The following is a 25,962-nucleotide window of genomic DNA, read 5'->3' on the forward strand; positions in this document are numbered from 1 at the left end:
GTCAATGGCATGAAAGTCAAAGTCAAGTCCGAGTCTTTGAGCATTTTTTCAAGTCAAGTCTCAAGTCGTGATTTTAACGACTCGAGTCTGACTCGAGTCCAAGTCATGTGACTCGAGTCCCCACCTCTGCAGATTAGAATATTAACTATCAATAACCCCATGTTCTGATCTGATCCCAAAGGGATTTGTTTAAGGTGTTTGAACTATTTATTGCACAATGTGCAAATAAACATCCACGTCATCTTTATGGCTGCACCAACGCAGTTAAACAGCCAATTAATGAGAGTTTTCATTCCTCTAAAAATATCTGTTTATGTTCCCTTTTCCATGCAGGCTTCCAAAGGCTTGACCTTCAATTCTGCCTTGAAGGCTTATGTAAACATGAAGGATTCTGTGGTTTTGGCCTTTAAGCTTTTTCTCTGACTATAACAGGCAGTGTAGTGAATATACAGTTATAAAAAACAAAAACAAAAAAAGTTCAATCAAATTAAACTTTTCCTGTTTCATGGCAATTAGGGTAACCAAAATTATTTTGATTTGCAAAATACCAGAACAATGAGAGAGAGGTTATAATGGAAGCCATAACTTCCCAAGAAACAAAAACAACATAAAAAGCCAGATTAGTCTACAAATTAATTCAGGATCAAAGACCTTTTTCTAAGGACATGTGTCTCTTGGACTGATAAAACTAAAACTGAAACATTTTGTCTTATGTACCATTGTTGCATTAAGAGGAAATAGGGGGACATTTCCAAGTCTAATAACACCAACACAACTTTCAGCAGCATCACGGCACAGGACTGTTTTGCTGTAGTAGGTACTGGAGTACATTGAGAAACAAAATGGCGTTACAAGGAAAGAACATTATGTAAAATTACTGAAGCAGCATCTCAAGGTACAAGCTAGGATTTAAATAGACAGTGACATTGAGCATAGAGCCACTAAGTTACAAATTTAGGAGTGATCAAAGTCCTGACCTCATCCAACAGAAAATATGTGCATGGAACCGAAAAGGTGTGTGTGAGTAAAGCAAACGTCAAAACCTGAGTCGGTTACAACAGGTCTTTTGAGAGAACGTCAACCTATTGTGAGAAGTTCATGTAAGGATCCCAAAAACATTTGACCAGAGTCATTCAGCTTAAATGATCATTGTACAAACACGAAGGACATGCATGTAAACTCCATATTTGAAGAATACCTGAAACTTTTTTTTATCCTGGAATTGAGCAAATGCAAATAATTTAGATAATTCTAACTCACCTAAAACATTAAGAACCTTGACTAATTTAATGTTAGACGAGTCAATGAGAAAAAAAAAATGTATTTGACTTCTTAATGTATAGAAATACAGAGAAAAACAAAATCACTGAATATATTGCCAGTTGAAATCTGCATAATGTTGAAACCAAATACTGCATGTACTACAAATGTAAGTATACCCCATCAGCTTATTAAAGCCAACTTAACTTGCACAGGCCTTTCATTCCATTTCCTCCACATGATCACAACTGAATGCAGCAGCTGTCTGCTCCGTGCCAGCGCTGGAAGCACTCAGTTGATGACCCAACACTCAATAAACTAGAAACAAAGTGCTCAGTGCAGGATTGTGGAGGAATTAGTAGATTTATGTCTCTCGGAGGTATACCCAATTATCTGCAGGCTTTAAGATCATCAAATGCACATGAATAAATTACTGACACTGCCAAGGAAGAAAAGCTAAACTGTCATTCTTAACTAGTGGGATACTGGGTTTTGTTATTGTTTGTAACTCACCGAGGGACTGCTTTCTAAGAAAAGAGGTGGCCTGTATCCACAGCTCTGAAACAATTAAATTGGTGTAACTTCATTTAGTTTAAACAAATGATTGAATATTAGTGATTCTAAAAGAAAATGATGCACAGGCTTTTATGGAAAAGAAGGTGTTCTGGTCAGATGAGACTAAAGTGGAAGATTTTGGCCTGCATAAAAAATGTTATGTCTGCAAACCACTGTGAGCACACTCAAAACTCTCTGTGAAAACACTCTGTGCTGTAGGACACCTTTCCTCTCCAAGAACAGGTCAGTTGATCAGATATTATGGGAAAATTAAGTGGCTAATTGTAGATCAAAACCTGTTAAAACCAGGAAAAGGCTTGAGGTGGTGGTGGTTCACCTTCTAGTAAGACATTGACCTAAACATGTACCCAGAGCCACATTGGAATGGCTTTGATAAAAACATGAAGAATGAAAATTTTTAAAAGCTTGAAAACCATGCATAAATTAGCTTCCACTTCTCAATTATTTGCATTTTTGTCAAAAATAATACACGGTGGTTGTAATGTAATGTAAAAAGATTGAATCGCTGACTTAAAAACAAAACAACATTTTGGAAACTCTACTACTTCACACCTTCACATGAACTTCAACACTGTCAGTGGAAAGAGTTACACATTTTTCCAACATGACATGATTTCCCAACTGATGTAAAACTTAGATCCTAGAAAAAAACCTGTTCTGACCTGAAAGTGATGGGTACTGTACATCGACGCCGCAGCCGCAGTGGCTGAGCAGCTAAAGGCTGTCACTGGCAACCATTCGCTTTTCAGACATCCACAAACATTCAGCAGCAAGCTCACACAGATTCCAGAAATTGACAAGCAGTAGCCACTGAATCAGAATACTAATAGAAAAAAACAGACTTAACAGACTCGGCACCAAAGAGCCAGAATCGTCTGAGAATTCTCTCCTAAGTTGACGTACTACAGGCTACTCTGTTTGTCTGACTGACTGACACCTTCTCTGATTCTTCAGGCAGACAGCAAACTCACATCAGTAGTGTTTCACTGTTTTGTCTCATGGTGGCTCTATCTACTGTGGACGACAACAGGAGTGTCTTAGCACCGGCTGGGAACAAGCCTTTATCATCGCTCTTGTACTAGCTCATTCTGACGGTTCAATAAAGCCTTCCGGTCCTGAAATGCACAAATCCTACATGTAGGAGGAACTATAAAGCATACATGAGCTCCACGCCATCAACATCACAGAAAATTGACTCCTCAAGTCCGTATTATTACAACTCTAGAACTGTGCAGTTTAAGCAAACAAAACCTAGTATTTAATATTAACTTTTAAAAAGAATGTATGTTTAAAAGTAACTAGACACTGAAACCTTTACTCCCATTTTTCCCTATAAACTTAAAGTTTATAGGGAAACAGTTTATTTTTATTTTTTTAACTTCCTCCTGGTAATAGTTTGTGTTCCTTGATGAAGAGAAAAGGTACAATAGAGGGAAATTTTGGTTTTCTGCTGACTTGCTAATCCTGCAATGTGGATGTGGTCTCACTGAAACTGAAACGATACGTCATTTCAGTAACTGAAGTGAAACTCCTATATGTTCTCAAGTCGCAGAGCGACATACTTGCCCTGTTCCATCTGGTGTCTTTCATATTTTATCCAATCAAATATATGGTCGCCGTGATAAATAAACTAGGTATTGGCACTTTTAACATTGCGAGCAGCGACCTGTGAAATGAAATCAGGATCTCTTGAAGCACTGACTCCTACTGCAGTCAATACTAAATGAAACTCCCCCAAAACTCTTGAAATGGTTTTGCTTCACAGTGCTGCGCTTTGGTTTTCCTGTTTGCATGTGCACATTTTTCTACTATACTTTTTCCTTCCACTCAACTTTCCATTTTTTTTAAATCTTTGGAAACAGAAATGTTTAAACGGCCGGCTTATTTGGCAGGAATTACCCTCCTTGTGGGGCGGTGTCATTGACTGTCTGGTGCAAAGCTATGAAATTTGAAAGCTTCCTCGTGATAATTTAACATAACATTTCTGTAATAAAACCCCCCTTTTATTTAACTTACATATTCATATAAGCTTCATTTGAATTTACTCATTAAACAAATAAACTAATGATATTAAAATTTGTTGAGCTGCTAATATTAAACATTTTTATTCTTAGTAAAAAAATCACCTTAAAAAGTAGCCAAAAGTAGGGCAGGTACAGTGCTGGATTACTTCACGTTATTGGTCCCATTTACACGGCCAAACGCCTACAGCAGCAAAAAAAAGAAAAAAGAAAAAGAAGAGCTGCACAGCAGTTTAATTCTGCACAGTGACGTTTCTGTCCAAACAAAAACTCTTTGTAAACGCATGCACACAAAGAAAAGTTTGCTTGTCAGTGGGAAGTGTGGCTTTTCCTTCTCATGTACAGCAGCAAAGGGGATCAACAAAAAGGAATGGTGCGAAAAAAAAAAAAAGATTTCAATCAAACACGAGTTTTCTCTGTGAAGAGCTGCCAGCCAGGGAGAAATGGGGCTCATGCGTTACGGGTTCAATTCTTCTTCATAGGTGACAGGCCTGACTGATGCTACACCCTTGGCTCCCTGCTCACCTCACCTAATACCACACACACACGCCCACACACACAAACCACACCAATAAGACAACTGAAGGTAGTTTAAGTTAAAAAAAAAAAAAAGCTAAAAAAAAGAAACAGGGAAAAGTCAGAGCGGGTGAGGAGAAAGTAGGACATTAACAAAATAAAAAACAAAAAATAGCAGAATTGGGTAAAAAGCAAAAAGTGAGGTAATGCAGCAAGCACACAACCAATTTGGAACACAGGCGGAGAGCTTAAAGGAAAAACAGACAGGAGAAGAGGTGTGTTAAGACCCAACGCTGCTCAAAGGCTGCTCCTCCACCCTCACTCCGCTCCCGCTCCCCAAATGTTGACAGTACAAGTGCAAAAACAGGCTTTGAAGTGTGCTCTGCTGAAGGGGTGCCGTGTACCGCGCGTCGTGCCTCGTTTAACAGCGTTACCCATAAAGCATCCCGGGACCTGCTCCTCCCTGCCTCTCCTCACTGTCTTTCATTCTCTTTCTCCTTCTCACATTGAACCTTTGACAGTGTTTTGATGATGCTAGTGTGGGCAGACATGCAAGGTGGGTGACAGTGAGAAGAGAGGGGGGAAAAAAGCAGGTAGGTGAGTAAATAAACAAATTCAAAAATAGGAAAAAGGGCATAATTTTAATGATACCAGTTACTTTAGAAAAAAAAAAGAACACAAAACTGCAGTTTTCATCTCAGGTGACATCTAATGGAGCATGAGGGTTATTAAATGGTTGCAGGGAAACACTAATGTGTGCAGACTGAAGATTCAGCACCCAAAGCCATTGTGTTGTGGTAAAAGAAAAAGCGTGCCAAGGTGACATAAGCCAATAAACAAACAAAACAAGAAATGGCTCGCAGAGAAAATGGAAAATCCTTCCTATTAGTTGCTGTGACAAGACACATGCTGAATGGAGACTAATTGCCCATTTTTTTGGTGAAATGTCTCCAAAGTGGGGAAGGACAAAGCGAAGGGGAAAGACGCTCCTGCTGGAGGTGACTGATGATATCTGGCAGTGTTTCAACCCTTAACTATCCTGCTTTTATTTCTTCTATGTCCACTGAGGTTTCATTGCAAACATAAATGGTGCCTAAAAATATTAACCAGACACCCTGCTGTTCATTAGGCCCTAAATTGGAATTCATGCTTATTTTTGTATTGGGGATTTGAACCAGCTCCTTTACAGCTATCATAAAGGGCCACTTGGCATGCTAATTGCCTTGGCCCTACTTATGCTCTCCCTAGCTCCCATTCCTAATAGTGTCATAAAACATAGTAGAAGCTTGGGCATGTCCCGAACGCCAGGTAGGGAATACTCTGCAATGTGAGTGTTTTCAGTTCAGCCTTGTTTAAAAAGAAATGGAGGATTTTGCTGGTAGTGATCGTAAAGATAGCAGAAGCTGGTGCAATATCAAAAGCCAAACATAAGAAACTGGTATTAGAACAGGGACTTTCTCACACACATTAACCGATACATCATGATTGGCTTTGAAATGGCTGCACAAGGAGGGAGATAACAAACCTAGTTAGCGTAAAGTAAACCTTACAGGTGGTAAAAGGAACTGCAGCTTATATAAAATAACAGGGGTTTAAACGATGTCTGTCAGTGTTGTTTTGGGTTGGATGATTGCTATTCACAGTAGAAGTGCCTAAATATCTGATCTGTAGTTGATAACTGTCTTATCATTTAGTATAAATCCACACTGGGCAGGTCTGAGAGGTTCCAATTTCAAAAATGCTACAGTGGTTTGGAGGAAAATGGAGCTATGAGATGGAGGGCCACCGATGATCTTCTTGTGTGAAATATCTACTGTAAGTTCATTGTTCCGTTTTCACTTTCCAAAACAGCCCTAAACCATAGAGGCATAGGCCTTACCTTGAAGGCTTGCTGTGGTATCATTTCTGAAGTATTTTACATTATCCTGCTGGGAGTGGTCCAAACAGGCCAGCCTTCATTTGCATATAAATAAATTAGCACTGGGCCAAGATCCTGTACCGGTTCATCACTTGTCCTTCTTTGAACCACTTTTGTTAAATACTGCAGACTAGACAGATGGCTATCACACTTGGCCCATGTCAAACTTGCCAGAATCTATAGCTTTGAGTCTGACACATCATGAGGACAAAATCTTCTCATGCTGCCTAATTTGACCCATCCAATAACAGGTGCAGAAATGAAAATATAATCTCTGTATAATTTTTCTGAGATAATTTTTCTTACCAGAAATGTTCTTTCATGTTCTCTTAGTTTGAGTTTCAGACATGGAGATCATTTGTGGTGTTCAATCCAGATTTGAGCTGTTTTAACACGGTAGAAGTTCATCTTGGACTCACCTCCTCCTGGACTAGCTGTTAGCTTTGGCCTTTAGAACCAACTAACTTGAATTTATACTAAACAAAGACTCCAGGAAAAACAGTCACTAAAATTAAGGCCACCATCATCCAGGTCCATTTTTAAAATCTATCCCTTTGAAGTGGTAGCAAAGCTTAAAGCTAAAAGCTTCTTTCACATCAAATGTAAGAAGTAAAAGAACTGCACTACAAGAGATTAAGCAACAAATTTACAGCTTCTGTGCTGCTGTAAAGCTATATAAGTTATAATAGCCCAGTGTGACTGCCCTTTGTATATAAAGTCATTAGAACCTCATCAGTTCTGCTTGCACTGAAGCACCTCTAAATGATGCGGAACGGTGCACCCGACCCACCTTAGGTGCACGGCAGCTGGGAGAACTTGTGGGTGTGATTATGTATGTGTGTGAGGTCACACTAAGGCCCTGAAATAGCACTTCATTAGTCATCCACGGTGTCAGGCATAGTGGACCTCTGCACCCATGCCAGCGGGCGCCACAAACACGTGCCCATGAGGGGACGCTCCATTTGGATCCTACCATCACCCGAAAGCCTCAAGGGCTTTCAGTCCACTAACGTCTTTGACCCAGTGAGGCGAGGGGCAAGCAACAAGATGAACCCACCACCTGAGGCAGAGCAGAACGTTCTGGTCTGTTTTTAGCCAATGACCGCAGAGAAGGGTATCTTTCTTCCAAAACAGACTTTTGGATTCAGTGAGAGATTGAAGTTTTTCGACTCTACCTTCTTAAATCAAACTTCGCCCATTTGAAACAACCATTTTGCAACTTTTTTCCAATTGTCCATCTCACAAATTTCTTTCTTTTCAAGTTTTATTTCTGTTGGTTTCATTGCTTTGCAAGACTTCAATCTCTCAGTGACACAGGGCTACAATTTCCCTTCCTACAGCTTTAGGACTGAGCTTACAGTAACACTTACAGTATTACTTTTACAGTAGGTGCAATTTCAGAGGTATAGCCACTGGACCAGAGCAGTACATCTGCCCCCACCCTCCCTAGCCAGCAGGCCCTCATTAGGAGCCTTGTAAAGGGCTTGTACCTGCCAGGCTCGGGCCTCTTCACCACTACACACCCGCAGGCTTCAGGTGCGTAAGGTGGCTGCACTCCACCAGAGGGGACAGCTTGGGCTCATTTAAGTCGATGGATTGCTGCAGCAGCCCCCTGTAAACTACAGAGCTGTGCAAGGGCAGAACGAGGGAGTGAGTGCGGGGTGTGCAGGGGGCGCAAAGGATTATGACCCTGTAAAGATGAAAGATGTGGGCAATGAGCAATCAAAGAGGAAGTGTGTCAGTGCTGATGTGGCGGGGAACTGGTACTCAGAGGTACCAGGTCCTTCAGTCTGAGCCCCCGTCCGTGCGTATCACAGCAGGACATTAACGGCCACAGTCGACACCATCGGGCCTGGCTAAAGCCACTACGAGATGCAGCTTAATTGGTGTTTAAATTGCACTTTGTCTTGGGCTGCACAGTGAGGGATAGTTATTGCTCACACATTGAACCTAAGCAAGCATCTGATTCCTTCAGTCATAAAGTTAATCTGATCTCATGATAAATGTTGAAGGAAAACCCCAGGGTGCCATTTAGGCTGTTGATTTACACTCTGCTCCAATTACCAGCAAGGCTGAAAAACAGCAGCCAACTGTAATTGTGGTAGAGTATATGTATGGAGTCAGTCAACCTAGTTATATGCTGAACACTAAACTCACTTAACCTTGTTATCTTGCAGCACAGCTCCAGCCATGTAAGAGGAAATTAAATTAGTGTGGGAAGCTTTTAATGGAAAAACACTCAAAAAACAGCTTTACATTACTTTGATTAGATGGCTAAAACAAAGAGCCATGTGTTCTGAAAGAAGGGGGAAAAAAGTGCAACTATGCAAAGTGAGGCTGGCAGGAGAAACGAGACAGAAGATCATAAGAGTGGGAATGTTTTCACTTTTTGTTGTTGTACAACCACAACTTCAATCTTCTCTGTTGAGATTTTATGTGATAGACCAACACAAAGTTAGACATAATTAAGTGGAAAGAGTTCTCATTTATTTATTTATTTTACAAAACTCTGGATAGATTGATGTGAAAATTGATTTGGACCCTTTCAGACCCTTCTCTATAAAATCAGGTCCACCCAACATAAACTAGAGCATAATTTTAAAGCGGAAGCAAGAAGATATATGCTTTTTTATCGGAGACTAACTAATTTCTAAGTCCTGCCACATGTTTGCAGTTGGATGTAGGTCTGGACTTTGACTGGACCATTTTAACACATGACTATGCTTTGATCTTACCTGTTGCATTGTAGCTCTGGCTGTCATTGTAAGTTGAACCTCCACCTTACGCTCAAATGTTTTGAAACCACTTACAGGTTTCCTACTGGATTGTCCTGTGTTGTATTCTTGCATCAGCTTTTCGTTCAAAATATGTTTGAGTTTCCCCACAACCCTGCGAGAAAAAGCCACTATAGATGGATAATTGGTTGGTATTACAAACTAAATTTGACTCCACTGGATCATCACTAGGAATGAACTGGAAAGCATATGAAATAAATTGAGTTTGACCATATGATTAGGCTGATTTTATTATTTCTGTGTATAATTTGGATCTATTTGTCTTGTAAAGTGCATTTCGATAACATTTACTGTGAACCGTGTACATTACTAGATAAACTCAATGTTCTCTGAGAAATTTCTCATTTACTGTTTACTGTGATCAAGCCGTAGACAGACGGGTTACTATTTGCAACCTGACATTTGAAAGCAATTGGTTGTTTCGGTTGAATTTCATTTAGCGGTGGTCAGATTAAAAGGAACTAAATTCAAACGCAGATTATGCTTTTCAAATTTGTTATTAGTAAAAACAACTTTAAAGACATTGTGTCCTTTTCTCTTTACTTCAAAATTATGAGCCACTTTATGCCGGTCTACCATGTTAAATCCCAACAGTATTTAATGTTTGTGGTAATATAACATTACAACTCTAGCATATGTGAAAAAGTTGCTGAAATAATTTCACAAGACAATGTAAATTGAAACTTGGACTTGGAACCAGCGGGTGTGACTTTGAAATGAGAAGTTGACCCACCATTTGTACATCTGAGGGCACTCTGGACAGAAAGTCCAGCAGCTCGTTGTTGTCAATGGTGTAAGGGTCCCGCAGTTTCTTTGTGAACTTGTTAACCCCTGTAGCAGGAAGAAAAGTAAACAGACAGACAGACAAATAATAAAATATACTATAAAATATTCAGCAACACAAAACTTTCAATTCTTCAGCACTTTTTCCCCCAAAAAATAAATGCATGAAAATAGGCAAACAAAAGATCTTTTCTATTTATTTGCTTTTATATAGTACATCTGAAATGTTTATACACTCTTTTTCATATGTAAGGGTTAAATAGTAATTTCCAACATTAATTATTTCAAAACTGGGAAAGGCCCTCAGCCCCAGTTATCTACCGATATGTGTACAGGTGCATAAAAAGAGAGCAAGTTTGTGAATGTGAATGTATGTCTTAAGCAATCATTATGTCTGGAAAAGTGCTATATAACTACAGTCCATTTACCACAAATTTGTTTTTACTGCAGCTGCGCAGGATACAAGTAACATCATATATGGAAAAAAAGTTTATAAATACCACATCAAAGTACTTTCTTTTCCCACAAAAGTCAAAAATCAGAAAACCTTGGCATTTAAAGAAGGAAGTGAACACTTTTGAGTGCAGCTTAATTAAAGTTGATTCACATAACTAGCATTAGCTCACCCCAGGCCAGCACGATGAACCGTAGTGGAATGAAGTAGATTATGATTGTGGCCACAACGAGAGCTACAATCGCTAACCAGCTTAAGAAAGGCACAGTCCAGTTAAATGTGCTGTAAAAGAAGAATGTGAGATTCAAATTAGGAAACATTGTAAAAGCTCGTTTAACTGAGCATGCTCAGAAATGTCACTATCAGGAAATAGGAAACATACTAACAATTATAAAGATAAGTTACAGATCAGTCATTTGGCACCATATAAACAATATAAACTTTTGAGAGTCATAGTTTGTTTTCTGCCGGAAAACAAATGATTTCAGTTTACTATTTCAAAATGTAAGAAATAGGTCAATCAACAGTTCTGTGTCAGCATGCACATGAAGTGGTGTATATACATTAAGGTCATGCAGGTCTACATGTGATTCAGGAACTGAGTTAAAATAAGTTAGCCTGGCACAGGAAGGCAAAGGGGCCTGGCAATGTGGGAAAAAAACCAGGACATGTGGAGCGAAGCAAAGGGAAGTGGGCCCGGTGCCGAGGAGCAGGCTTTCGACTCACTTCTTTATCCTCTCGCCGTAGGAGGCCACTTCATCCAGTGCATTCTGCACGCTGATGCACACGTCCTGAATGGCATAAAGCTTGTTCATGAAGCCCTTTCTCTCCGAGTCCTGCAAGAGGACAGATAGAGATGTAGGCAAGCAAAGAAGAAAGCCTGGATGAAGGAGGGGGAATATGCAGATGGACAGAATAGAGACAGGAGAGGAGGAAGAAGAGAGAGAAGACAGAGGCTGGGCACAAGCATCTCCCTGAGAACAATGCACTTTAAACAGCTTTGATTTGGAGTTGGGAGCCAAATCACCGGATATCCTGCCTGAAGTGACGGAGCGCTTTCATTCCAGGCCGTAATAGAGATATAAAGTTGGCAGAACAAATCAAAATGTTTCCCTCCTTACAAATACTCACAGGAAAAATTTGAATATGTGAATAAAGAGCCAGAATTAAACTGAAAGCCAAATGGATACATCAGTCTTTCGTCTCCCCCCTCTTTCTCTCTCTTTTTGGTCCTGCCAAGGCAGCCAGGACAACCAGGCAGAGTCCTCTTTTGTTCTGCTGGCTGGCACGCTGTGGTGATGTCACCAGCTGTGACATCATTATCATCCTTATTAACGCAGTCAACCATCATGAAAGGCTCCTCCTATTGTGAACTTTGAATATTGCTGGAGCAAGGAAAGGAAAACATCGTCAGCCTGTTTCATGTAAATCCTGCCCGTCAAACTGAAACAAAGTAAAGAATTGCAGAAGTCATGCAACAGTCAACAAGCCGCCTGCTGAGTGACAGGCAGGCGGGGACAGGACAGATCTGGACACAATGAGGTGACCCAAAGCCAGTGGCTGAGGGAGGACATCAAGACGCAGACTCCCTGATGCTGGATGTGTTTGGTGGGCATGCTGGGAAATCTAAATTTAACACAACTGCCTGTAAGGAAGTAATTTATAGGACATCTACATGGGATACAATGCACAAATTCCATGAAAAGGACTTCAGTATGCAGTATCATGCAGAAATCGTTATTCCCCTCGAGCCTTTTCACATTTTCTCAGGTTTCAACCACAAACCTCAATACGTCTTTTTGGGGATTTTATGTGACAGACCAAAACATGGGAGCACAAAACTGTCAAGTGGAAGAAAAATGATGTGTGGTTTTCATATTCTTTGACAAATATTAAATGTGTGGTATGATTATGCATTTAACCCATTCAAATTAGATAGCCCTAAAGTAAATTCAGTTGCCATAATAACATCCTGAGTTTGTAGTCACCCTAGTCTCAGTACAATACAACTTCTCAATTGAGACCTCAGAAGTTTGGTATAAGGCTAGAGACAAAGTTATAGTGAAGTTTAAATAGGTCAAGTTGTAAAGCAATCTCAAAACGGCAAACTTCTCAAAGCACGGATTAATCAACCCAGAACAGAACAGAAAGAACTAAAAAGTAAACCTATCATAGCAGACCTGAATGTAAAGGCTGGACAAGAAGAGCATTAACTGGATATGGGGCCAGGATGATGTAGCCATGGTAACACTGGAGGAGCTGAACCTGACACCGTCCATCATGCTTAACATGCCATCTCTGGTTAGTACAATGTGGTGACAGCATCATGCTGTTCAGGATACTTTCCTTCAGCAGGAACATTGAAGTTGTTGAGATTTGAGGGGAGGATGGGTGGAGATAATTACAGGACAATCATGGAAAAGGCTGCAAAACACTTAAGACTGTAATGGAGCTTCAGCTCCCACCAGGTAAAAAAACCACCTCTAAACATACAACCAGAGTGGGTTTCATTCAAGGCATGTTAAAGTGTTAGAATATTTCAGAAAAAAAAAACAGAACTAAATCTAACTGGAAATACTTGAAAATTGCTGTTTCTCCATCAAATCTGGTTGAGCTTGAGCCACTTTTCTACGTAGAAATGGCTCAAGATTTCAGTCCACATGTCCAAAGGTGGTAGACTCATACTACAGACAACTTGCAACTGTAAATGCAGTGACATGTATAAAATATTGACTTAAGGGACTGCAAAGAAATGGACGACACTGTTTTCTGATTTGTTTTTTTGGACTAACCAAAGCTGGTAGAAACATACACCAAAACCTTTTCTCTGTAATTGTTACTGTGGGGAAGTTGGTTACCCAAAGGGGACTGAAAGCAAATGCAAACACACTTTTCATATAACAAATTATAACAAAAATTTTTAAAATCAGGCATCATTAGCCTTCTACTTCATTACTTGTTTTGGTATATCACACACAATTCCAATAAAATAAATTGAAGTTTATGTTTGTAAAGTGACAAATACAGATGTTCAAAGGAAATTTGTCCCTGCAAGGCACTGTGGGCATCCGTCCGTCCATCCATCCATCCAGATTTGGACTCACTACCTGACCATTTAGCCCCTCCACTAAGTCTGTCCTTCAAGTGGAGGGCTTGATAAACCTCTAAAGTGAAAAAAGTAGGTCTAAGGCCACATTTGTTTTTATTAGAAAAAACAAAGCTGCTTTATTGAGGAAGATGGATTCAGTCTGGTAGATTAGAAAAGTAAAGCTATGAGTAATTCCCGTCTTTATACCCACAAAAGACAGCAAAGCAGTCAAAGTCATGAAACTTCAAGACCTCAGAGGCCTTCACCACATTTGGGTCTTTGAGTCCAGCCACCTTACCACAAGCCTCCCATTGAGACCCAATCTTCCTCCACCTCCCCCAAAAACCCAACTTCTTTCTTTTTTGCTCTGCATCCAGGATCAGATAATGTGAAAAATGAACCATGGAGCAGCCAGGGAGACCACATGGCCTCCCCAACAAAACCACACAAGACAAATAGATATAATTAGACAACCTCTCTGGGTTATTTTTCTTCGAAAAATATTTTACAAGACTCCCTTATATTTCCCCCTCCCGCTCTCCTTATTCTCTTGGTCCTTTCTTTCAGGTCCATCTGTTTTTCATTCTGCGCTCAAACAAATCTCAGTACGAAGTGTCTATTGTACTGGGTTTGGTTAGGTCGGGCCAAGTCGGGCTGGGTCAGGACACATTATTTTCGAGCCCCAACTTGGGAGAGAGTGTTTTAGGGCCATGGGAGTGGTGTGGGGGTAGAGACGATAGGTCAGAGGTCCTCGGCGTATAAACCATTGCCACATGCCCTTCGGACTGCGGTCTGAATCCTATTTCCTGTCTTCAAACACGGTTCGAAGAGGCGGGAGGTAGCAATAACACTGAGGGCCGTGGAGAACCTTGTTTTCCCAGCTTCCCTGCACACTGTGCACATATGGAGTCAGGCAACCTGTTCTTATAATGGAACCTAATATGCACACAAACACACACACACACCCTACAGCTATGAGATAAGGTTGATCTGCACACCTGGTCGTGCTCTGTGACTAGAAATAGTACTACATCCCCAACACACACTAATAAATTCTTCCCTTTTGACAGTTAAGTGAAAAGCTTGAAACATTTCTTTCAAGCTTAAAAATAGTGCAATGTGATGATTCATAGAACGTGTACACAGACAGGACAGGCGAAAGATAGTTTCAGTTTAGCTTGTCTTTATGAAAAAACGAGGGAAAATGTCAAATGAAAACTCAAAACTGTTAGTTTTGTAAGCCTCATGTTCACACATTTTCAGCACAAGAATGTTGGATCTGCGTTCGGTGGTTTTGGAAAAGTATTTGTGTCCTGGTGTTAACCACAAGCTGACGTTATGATTTTCCAATTTTGACTGACTTCTGATCTCAGGAGGAAGACCAATTTGTCTAGGCCTGTACTTCTAATGCTTAACTGAACCTTCATACTGTTTTTGAGGGATTTTGTTTGGAGAACAAAACACCTGATTGTCATATTTACTGTCTGTTGCCTTGTTGTGGTTCAGTTGGTTAAAAGGGAGTCATTCCTTTCCCCCGTTGCCACATGCTTGCCCAGGAGCAAGGGACTGACAGCGTTACTGATTGTGCTTTCTCAGATGGATAACCTATTACTAATTATTATCATATGATCAACCAACTTTGACAGTACTGTATTACAGAGGTGCCCCCAATCCAATCCTTAAGAGTTAATATCCTGCAAATATTAGATGCATCCTGCTCTAACACACCCGAATCAAATGAATGGCTCGTTACCAGACGAATCACATGCTACTAAGCAAATTAAGCAATCTGATTCAAGTGTGTTTGGAGCATGAATTTATTTAAAATCTGATAGAAATATGACTTTGAATTTCATTGTATTAGAATGCACTGTATTGATTCAACCTGAATGTGGAGTCATTTGAATTTCATATATGTTTATGTATGGTAAAAGCTTGTAAAAGGACTTAAGAAGATTGTTAATTCAGTGCGTTATAAGTAAACTGAACTCAATTGATGTTTTTAAAATTGCTTCAAATGCAGACATTAGAGCTAGAAAAAAAATGCTTGTTCTGATGGATAATGCTGCATGCATTAGATCAGTCTAATGGGGCAGACATAATCAGCTGCAGTGGCATCTGGATGTGTTGGGTAACAAAGACATGTCACACTAACGCTCAGCATTAATGTTCCAATTGTTTATGAGTAATTAATCAACTGTAAGGGATAAAAAAAAAAAAGTGTTTTCATACCTTTTGTATACAGGGCGTTCAAATTAGCTTTGCATGTAGAAAGTGTATGGACATTCAGAAACCTCTGCAACTACTGGCAACCCTGGAAAATATTTTAAAGTTGTTGTTTTGTTGTTTTTTTTTTCCACCAGTGAGATTTGGTGATTTTTTATTTTTTTTCCATCTTTCCTACAATCCCACTAACTGTGTGCTGTGGCAAGATAAACGTGGCTCCTCATCCAACCGTTTTATAATCCATTTCTAACGGGCAAACAGGCTGTGATGTGAGCTCACGCTAAAGTCAGCAGAGCATCACGTTATTAGATAAAAACTGCATTAAGACAGTGTGTGAATGTGAACGAAAATGTGTTTATACAGGGAAGAAAGTCTTTGACATCAATTAACTCTCATCAGGCTGGTAGAAATATTCTGTGAGCTGATGTCCTTTTGTTGGGGGAGAGTTGCATGTTTTAATTGCACGCGTGGCATTTAGAGACAATAAATGCATCTTTTGCGGTTATGTCGAAAGTTTGCGTCATTGTTTGGATACGTGGCGTGTGATGTGAAATCCCTGCCGAGCACTCCCTGGCAAAGCAGTTAGAAAGCTCATTAAAGCGATTCGGGTTGTTTGCTCGTGTTGGGGAGAAATTACCCTCTGTGATACCAAAGCGAGCCCAGGGACACACACTCTCACACACCTACAGAGAAACAGTCAATTCAAGCTAACCACATTGCACTGGATGGTAAATTGTGGTAAACAATGTGGTAAACTCCTTGAAACACTTGATGAAATATTTAACAAAAGAAAGATGCACAGTGCCCCAGAGTGCTTGAATCCGTTTTTTCCCCCCTTTGCAGAGAGATGCCCTCATGGCGAAGCACATTTGTATGTAAAAGTATGAAGTGAACAGTTGTAAACTTTGCAAAGACAGTTTGTTCCACGTTGACCCAAGGCCTAGAGCAAAACAAGAGAGAGGTCAGAGAGAACTCAGTCTAATAGTATAGACTCAAATATCTGTCCTAGATCCACTGGGGGGAAACAAGGGAGCCAGTTGAGGCCATTTTAACCTCCTGATCACACGCTTCCCCCTGCTGGGTTGTGCCATAAAAATGATAAACCCAACAGTTATAAAGTAGCGACATTCCACCCCATCACACCAGGAAATGAGTCTGAACCACAAGTGACTGCTGCTGACTGCTGCTGTGCTAAAATTGCACCTGTTTTTCTTTGTTTTGCATCGCTCAGTCTGGCAACACAGTAAAAATTGAAATGTCATATAAAATGTGACAGCATGCTAATATGTGGCTCCCAAAGGGCATCTGAAAGCGCTGTTGTTGATTTTGTAACTGCAGAGAGAGTCAGTATTCCTCTCATTTCCACCCCAGGAGGAGGGAGGAGGAAAGAAAAACAATTGGAAAAGCAAGGAATACTACAGGGGTGACACAAATTAAATTTCCAAAATCTGTACAAGAACTCGAAACAAAACAAAATTAAACAGCGCATATCACTGCTATACTGCAAATGTCATCTACACATACTTCTGTTCACGTACTTCTGGTTGAAAAAAGACATTATAACATCCCTAAAACATACTTGTTCCACATGTAAGTAACATAGTGATGGTAACAACATATTATATTTAATTAGTGAAATTAGAAAGGACAAATACAATCCAGGATGGTTGATAATAAAGAATTGTTTAACAGAAGCTTTTTAACTTGCCTGTACTTTGCCACACAGCTGAGGTAAAAAATATAAAATAAAAAGTACTACTACAAAAAAATACACAATTGAACAAGGCTCCTAAACTCCAGTTGAACTCTGAGTAATGTAAGTAATTCAAATTTATCGGGGCATAAAACAGCATAACAAATATTCTATTTAAGTCAGCGTCCCAAAAAATATGTTCTCCTCAAACACAGTTGTACATTGATTTTCCTTCTTTTTATTTTTGAGAAAGATTTTGTTAAGATTTTGTTCCCCCTGATTGATCAATTACATGTTAACGTGTCACTTAAATGCTGTTAAAATTTAAGATAAAGTAAAATAAAATAAAAAAATATAGACCCTAGTTTTTGTAAGTACATCTGCGCAGCTAGAAGTTGAGAATATAAAAGAGTCTTAACAGTTGAATATTTAATCTGAACAACATTTTAGGTATTTTTGGTAACAATCTACTCTGACACAAGAGAAACCAAGATATAAAAATCCCTCCCTCTCCTCTACCCAAAACTATTTAAAACAAATAATCTACTTTATTAAAAAAAAGTGCATCATTGCATTTTCTTTCCCTTTTTAGATTTTTAGGCAAAGTCTTACTTTTTATGAGTGGAATATTTTGGCTGCAAATCAAATGCAGCATAGAGTGCTTTTTATTTTTATGGCAACCATTTAAATAGTTTGAATGGTTTCAGCAATAGTTTTTCACTGGCAAATATTCCAAGCATTGCAAACTTAGCAGAGAAGCGGGGAACCACAGATTTTATAACTTTGGAGTTTAATAATGGCTTTTAGAGGTATCATTAAAAAACAAAAAGAAAAAAGTCTGGAAATTGCCCTTAAAGAGCATCTCTCTTTTACCAGGAAATAACAACATGAACTCGGAGTCTGTGTCAAAAAGCCTCAGATAAAACCAGGCGACTTGGCACCTTGCCAGTGCCACATGAAGGAAGCAGATGTTCCAAGTTTGTTTAATAGATAATTTATACCATACATCTATTTCCCTCCCTCTCTTTGTCAAAACACATATCCGTTTAACTGAAGCATTGGGATGCACAGCATGTCTTTTCACACACAGGAATGCCATAATCGCCCTATTTCTGCCCCTTGTGCTGCACCAAACACACAACTCCTGAAAACTAAATACATGACTATCGGGTTTAGATGCTTTTGTGTTCCTTTTCTGCATTTATAGGACGAATAAAAACAAAACAACTATATACATGTGCTAAAGATTTCTCCCATAAAGCCAAAGTCAAACTCTAGTTAAGACTGTCAGCTGAAGGTGGGCCAGACACACACAATGCTCCGCAGTGCTAATTAGTCTCTTCACCCAGTCAGGTCCCACAGCGAGGATAAATATACACATATTTAAAAATAATAATAATAAAAAAAAAAGATGGAAAAGTCAATGATGACGCTGACTTATTTTCAGTTTGACCTCTGCTTCGTACCCATAACGCTAGAGAGAAGTTTCTAGCGTTATGCACGTGTCGTTAATGCGTCTGGTTGGCAGGAGGTTGCTCGCCACTGATCATCTTTACCCATCTCCCCGTGGAGCCTCTCATCACCTTCGCCACGCCAGCTCCTCTATCAGGCTCAAGGTCAGGCTCACACACACAAATGATCTCCTGATCAGCCCTTACCGTACTACCCCTTCTGCTGCACACTAGCTGACCCACACCCACCCCCCTCACCTCTGTTCCCTTGCTCCTGCACTCTCCTTCCCCCGTCCTTCCCAGGATCCAGCGTGGCAGGGTGTGATGAATGGGACATTATTACTCTTGTCCGCTGCTGGCCTGATTTTAGCTCATCCACTTCTGTCTCGTCAGACTGTCTGTGTCTCCATGTCTGGCCTTAAAACATATGTTACTGCCCGACCTACCTCGAATCTATTTCAGTCATTTCCACAGTGAGAGTCGATGCAACCTTTAGAAGGTTAAGAAAAGGTGCTTGCAAAAATATTTTTCACCACAAACGAAGCATATTTATCTTTTAAGGAATTAAATGGGGTTAAGTAAAATGTGATTTATCTCTTCACTCTCCAAAGACGACAAACTTTGGCATAGCTTTTATTGGATATGCACCCACTGAGAAAACGAAGGCAGTAGAGGCAGATGTGAAAATCCACAGTCTTAAAACTTTGTTTTAGAAAGAAAAAAGAAACAATAAAAATGAGAGTGCACAGCCACAAAGTGAGGGGATCACTTCTTCAAAAAGTAAATAAAATATGCATCCTCTCTGTGCTCATTACAGATTTATGACTCTTGTTAAAAGAAAAGGTGGCGGCTGCCTTCTTGCATGTCTGACTTTCAAAAATCAGACGACACTGCTGTCAAGTGTTGTGCTCCACATTCTGTCCAATGAGAGACCGGGAGGGCTGAGTGTGTGCCATCTTCAGCATCCTGTGCAGCGACAGGCGCGTAGAGACTTACTTTCGGGTGGATGGGAGCACGGCAAAAAAACTCCTCACCTACCGTACGGGGAGCATACCGTGCAATCCTTTGATGCATACTTCATCAATGGAAAAGTTCAGCTGGTTCAGCCACTTTTCTGCGTGTGTGATTAAGAACGGCAACACTTGGGGGAGTAGACGTTCTTGCGTCAGGCATAATGAGCTTTGGGATTTGCAGCGATGATACGAAGTAGTTTTGCTGTTCATAAAACAACTTTAACACAAGAAAAAGCACCCACAACCTTGTTGAAGTCCCCCCACCAACACACACACACACACACACACACACACACAAGTATAGCGCCTTGCAAAAGTATTCATAATGCTTGGACTTTTATTAGCTTTGTCACTTTGTTTGAGATTTTAAATCACAGACTAGCACATGGTTTAATTTTGAAGTGAAAACAAAATAGCTTTGTGTTTTTTTTTTGTTCTTTTGTATGAAGACAATCTTAAAAACAATTCAGAGTCAATTCAGCTCTTTTTGCTGTGGTAAAGTATTACTAAATTAAATCCAAAGCAACCAGCTGCCTTCAGACAAAATTAAAATATGTGCAGTTTTCCACAAGTAATGTAGGAGGCACAGCAAACATGTGAAAGAAGTGCATCGGACAGATGAAACCAAATTGGTTTGTTTGACTGACATGCAAAATTTTATGTTGGGAAACTCACACCGAACAAATATTCCTCATGGTGAAACAACCTGGCGGTGGCAGAATTATACTGTGGGGAACAATGTGGGGAAAAATTTTGGATGCGACAAACCTTAGACAAAGGTGAAGACATTTCAGCAGGATAATGACCATAAACATATAGCCACAGATGAACTAAATGCTTCAGATCAAAGCATATCATGTGCTTGAATGTTTCAGTCAAAGTCTAGAACTAAGTCCAAATGAGAAATCGAAGCCAGCGCTTAAAATTTATGTGCAAAGTCGGTTCCAATCTGTCTGAGCTTGAGTTATTTGGGGTAGAAGAATGGGCAGAAGCCCGTGTGCAAAGCTTTTAGAGACATAACCCAAAAGACGTCTAGACTGTGATGTAATTTCAGCAAAGAGAAGACAGTTTCACTGCAAGTAAATGAAAGTTTTTGCAAACTTGGTCTGATGTTGCAAGAGCAGCTTCTTCTGTGTTTGCAGTGCTACCTACAATGCTTGTGGCAAACTGCACCTGGATTTATTATGGCTCCCGTTCAACAAGCCAGCTACTTGAATAGATTTTATTTAGGGGCGTCAGTATACTTCTTTGATTCTTATTTATGAAAACAAAAATGAAAACCATGTATAGCTTTCCTTCAACTTTAACGTAATTTGTGTTAGTCTCGCAAATGAAACCCCAATAAAACACAATAGTATCTGAGGGCACAACTGAAAAATATCTGAACGAATGTAAATTAATGGTTTTACAAGAACTCAGGGAAGCATTTCAGTTTGGTTATATAAAAACAATTTTAAGTTGCTTTATGTTTAATGCCTTAACTACTATTCTTAGTGGGAATCATGCTATCCTTTTAACCACAAAAACTATTGATAAATGAAGCACTCCAAGCTGCTATTATATCAAAATCACCATGTCACCTTCTATCAGCTAAACTCAGGAAACATACAGTCGAACCTCTGTCGACAGCTATTACCCTACGTTAGAGAAGATCAGAAGGGAAACAAGGACATTACACAAAAAGACACGAGCCGCTTGTCATGCTGGAGCTCACTTATCTCCCCCGTCACCTTAAAGAGCAGGCACAGGCGTGGCCCCGGCAGTGGGCTAGTGGGCCAAACGTGCAGTGTGAGGAATGTCAAACTGAGACACGGACAGAGGACAGGTGCCGACGAGGACGGCAAACAGAGGCCGTCGGACAGACGATGAGCTAAGTGGCAAACCGGAAGACAGCAACACACACCAGCAGGAATCCGTGCCAGAGCCACACACACGTTAACTTACCACCATCACTCGTATCCACTCAAAGTGCCAGGAAGCCAATATATCCTCGAGGATATGGTTTTTATCATGGCTGTCCTCCCAGGGGCCTTGTTTAGGGTCCTTGTGGATAGATTAGAGTGAAATTTTCTCTTTATAAGCCGAAGTAAATCAAATGTAATCTTTAGACAATGTGGATGTTGGGTGCTATACATTGTTCTCACCAGGTCCGATGAGGACTTGGAGGGACCAGCTTCAGCCTTAATTTCATTTGTTGATACTCACCTTTGTTTATATTTACATACAAGTTATACAATTTCATAAGTAAAAAAATATACAGACTTGCATGTTGTATCTTTTATTGGGCTGTTTTTTATTACATTTTGTCACATTACAACCACAAACCTCAACAAAATTCATTGGAATTGATGTGACGGATCACCACGGAGTGGAGAATAACAAACACCTTCCACTCAGCTCTCATGTTGTAGGGAAGGTGTACTCCGGTGCGGTTCTGCCACACATAACAGTTTGTCTATAGATCACAAATTTTAATTTTGGTCTCATCTGACCCATAACACCTTCTTCCATATTTTGCCATGTTCCCTACATGGGTCATGGCAAACTGCTCTCATTTGGTTTTGTTCCAGCAATAATATTATTTCAGCCACTCTTCAACATAAGGCCAGGTTTGTTGGATCTCTGCAGCCATTTCTTTGTAGTCTTGCAGTTGTGCCATACCAATTTCATCTTTTCAGAATGATGGTGCTCTGTGATATGTCATAAAGTTGAAATGTTTTTTTTTTTGAATTATTATTATTTTTATTGTAACACTGATTTAAACTTATCTTTGTCTCAGAACTGCATGGTGTGTTCCTTGGTTTTGCAAAGCAGTTTGTTCACTAATGTACTCTAATGAACCTCTCAGACCTACTGAGATTAGATTGCCCACAATTTGACACTGTTTACCAAGTAGTTACCTTCTGAAAACTGTTTGTTGCACTAGATTTCGTTTAAGGATATTGGACTACAGGGGTCTAAAGAGAAATTCATGGCACATTTTTATTTCTAACAAAACTGTTTATTTTTTTCTTCTCTTTCACAATTTGCGGTGCATCAATTGATCACATGGTGTGGTTGTAGTGCGACAAAAGTATGGAAATCTTCATGGAAAACCAATGTTTTTCAAAAGGACTGTGTGTTTATTGGTAACCCAAAGACTGAGCCGCAATCTTTACTCTGTTGGAACAATGCTGATTGCAATTTAATCTATAATTATTCAGGGCAAATGGACAAAACAGGACAAAGTTGAAACAAAAACAATCAAAAAGTGCTGTGAGAATAGCAAAGTTCAGATTGAAGAAGCAATCACAGAAAGTCAAAGAGAAGGACGGACGTATGTATCAGGGGAGAATACAGATAGTGAGAAATGATCCATCAGATGTATGTGTGTGATAGAAAGAAGAAAAGCTAACATTTCAGTTTGTTTTGCACAGTGAGACAATACTCCTCTGCGTTCCTTTCACCCGATTTCTTTGTTTCTAGTCCTCCCTCTATTAGCCAAACATGATTAAAATGCAGTTCCTACCGGCGTCTCTGCTGAACAGCCGAAAAAGAGACAGCGAAATGGGAAGAAAAATGAAGCAGATAAGTCAAAAGCATCTTTTACAGTGTGATGCTTGTCATCCCTCACTGGCGGCGTGAAGAAAACAACACAACTTTTTTTCCTCTCTCTTCCCTTCTTTCTCATTCTTTTCCAGCAGTTAAACCTCCCAGGATACCTGAGGACAACCCCACTGCATCACAGGCTCAATAGCCTCCACAAAACAACATTTCAGTCACGTTTTTTTTTTATCCAATTGATATAATTCCCAGTGCTCTCCTTAGTCCAATTATATTATGCCATGTCCCCGACTCAGCAATCTGCACAGTGCCGTGACTGGGACTGAGAGAGGACATTCGGGGCTTAGGAAGGTGCTGCACAGCTGCTAAATATGACTCTGCAACTTGTTCAAATTATACATATTTACCTTTACTCAAACGGTTTGCCTTAAGTGTGAGTGTATTGACTGCCAAATGGCCCATAAAGAGACAGAAAATTAAACAGGCATGAGCTGAAAAAAAACAAAAAACCAAACAAAACAGAGAGATACAGTAGACAGTTAATATCAGCCTCACAACTTGGATTTAAGGCTGTGGCTTCTGAAATCAGATACGATCATCATTAGAGTATTGCATGCTTATGTGTATGCAAGCACTGTAGTAATGTCTATTTCGACAAGGCATTGAAATGCATCCTCACAGATTCAGAAAAAAATGAATAAGGTTAATAGGTCACACAAGAGAAGCAGCAAAAGTTCTTAGTACTTGGAAGTCAAAGTTTTCAAGTTCCTGTTTGGAAATACAAAAAAAATGGCCACTGAAATCAGGATTCTGACTTTAAAAGATTGCAAAACAGCCACTTGTTCACTATTTTATATGCAGTGCAAATAAAACATTGTGTTTTGCAGGTCAGAGCTATTTAAAATAACTTATTTTAAATAGTTTACACCGGTTAGAAACAGTTGTACCTGTGGCGCGTTAAAGCCTCTAAATGTGAAGTTGTTCCACTGCTGTTTGAATGTGTAAAATGTCTTACTCAGATTTTTACTGTTAATAGTAGTTAGCTGCAAAACTATGAGAAAAAATCCTCCTGGTTTTCCAACTTGCAAGTAGAACATGCTCATTATCATGAGCTATCCAAAGCCTAATAACAAGTTGTGCCACTTTTGATTACAATACTTGCTATGAAGCCTGTGGGATAAGTAGCAATGAGTCAACTCTGTGGGGAAATCTTTGGCCACTCTTCTTTGTAGAAATGTTTCGATCTGCCTCATTTGTTTGAGCATGAATGACTTGTAAAATGTCATGCTGCAGCATCTCAATCAGATTTACGGCTTCAACAAAGCCACTCTACAGATGCATTTTTTTCTGACCCAGCGAGAGGTGGACCTGCCCTTGTGTTTTTATTGTACCAGGATAAAAAAAAAAAAATCTCTTTCAATAAAATCCTGGCCAATAAGTTGAAACATAATCAACAACGGCGACAAAATATTTTGGGGATCGTCTAGATGTTGCAAGTGTCAGACAGGTCTGTGTGTTCGTTTTGTATTACGATGTTTTTGGACGTAGGTCTCTGAAGTTGATGAATGTTTTGCCGTCTCTTTCTTATTGCTGCATCATGAACGCTGAGCTTAACTGAAGCAAGCAGAGCCTGCAGAGCGTTAGATGGTGGTCTGATTTTTTTTTGGGATCCTTTGAATAATTCATTAATGCATACTTAAATTTATTTGGATCCCACTGTGGTTTGCTGGATTCCTAAAGCCTGAGAAATTGCTCTGTAACCTTTTCCAGACCAATGCTCATCAATGACTTTGTTTGACATCTGTTTTTGAATTTCTTTTGATTAAGACTACATATGATCTGTTTCTGTCTGAAGTTTTTAAGCCAACTTCCTGTTGTCATATTAGGTTGACTTTAGTTATTTACTGATTCTACAGATCAGGCTTAAATCAGGGATAGGTGTGACAAATAAAATTGAGCCAAAAACATGATTCCTCACAGTTAATAAATGATTTAACATGGAAAGTATTTAATGGTAGGTTGGATGTTTTTTTTTTTGTTTGTTCCTCTTCATAAGTTAAATCTTGATGTTGTTGTTCTATTCGTTCAAGTCACCGAGACAAATTTAAACAAATTAAAAATAAATAAAATGCTATTCATGTGGTTAAAGCTACACCAGTTCTCAGTGACATAATCTCTTGCTTTTGTAGCAACGTTCTTGTGCTTCGTTAATGTTGTGCTTTGCACCTCAGGGCCACCGTAGTTATAGTTTAGCAGTTTGATATTGTAGAGAGCCTGGGTGAAAGGTCATAGAAAGACATTGCTCACCAAGAAGTCATTTCTTCATAAGTTTAGTTGCTGCGTAGAAAAACTACGTAGTCACATATTCTGTCCCCCTCCCAAGTCATATCTGATAAAAGATAGGACTTGTTTTGTTACATAATGTACTTTTTTTAATATATACCAAACGACAATGAGCTACTCGTTATAGCATATAGAATCAAAAAAAGCTTGAGGACAAAAAACACAGTCTGAATATTTTAAAGCAACACTGAAGAAAGGTTTTTTCTTTATATTTTGTAGTTTTTTTGTAGGAACAGGCAGAAAATAAAATTTCTTCAGGTAAGTGAAGTTACCTGATGAATT

General features: G+C 39.5%; 1 protein-coding gene across 5 annotated transcripts in view; it reads right to left on the bottom strand.

Annotated features, from left to right (window-relative positions):
- mctp1a (multiple C2 domains, transmembrane 1a) overlaps positions 1-25,962 on the bottom strand; it is a 170,233-nt gene that overhangs the window by 6,468 nt on the left and 137,803 nt on the right. For 3 of the 5 annotated variants that reach the window (XM_032577455.1, XM_032577454.1, XM_032577458.1), the window contains 4 exons: positions 21,739-21,837; positions 11,050-11,159; positions 10,496-10,605; positions 9,820-9,917 (listed from right to left, as the gene is read on the bottom strand). In XM_032577455.1, coding sequence (XP_032433346.1) covers positions 9,820-9,917; positions 10,496-10,605; positions 11,050-11,159; positions 21,739-21,837 — 417 coding nt within the window. The remainder of the gene's footprint in view (positions 1-9,819; positions 9,918-10,495; positions 10,606-11,049; positions 11,160-21,738; positions 21,838-25,962) is intronic. The other 2 variants (XM_032577457.1, XM_032577456.1) reach the window with 1 other exon arrangement.

Source organism: Xiphophorus hellerii, chromosome 12 (genome assembly GCF_003331165.1).
Source record: "Xiphophorus hellerii strain 12219 chromosome 12, Xiphophorus_hellerii-4.1, whole genome shotgun sequence".
NCBI lineage: Eukaryota > Metazoa > Chordata > Actinopteri > Cyprinodontiformes > Poeciliidae > Xiphophorus > Xiphophorus hellerii.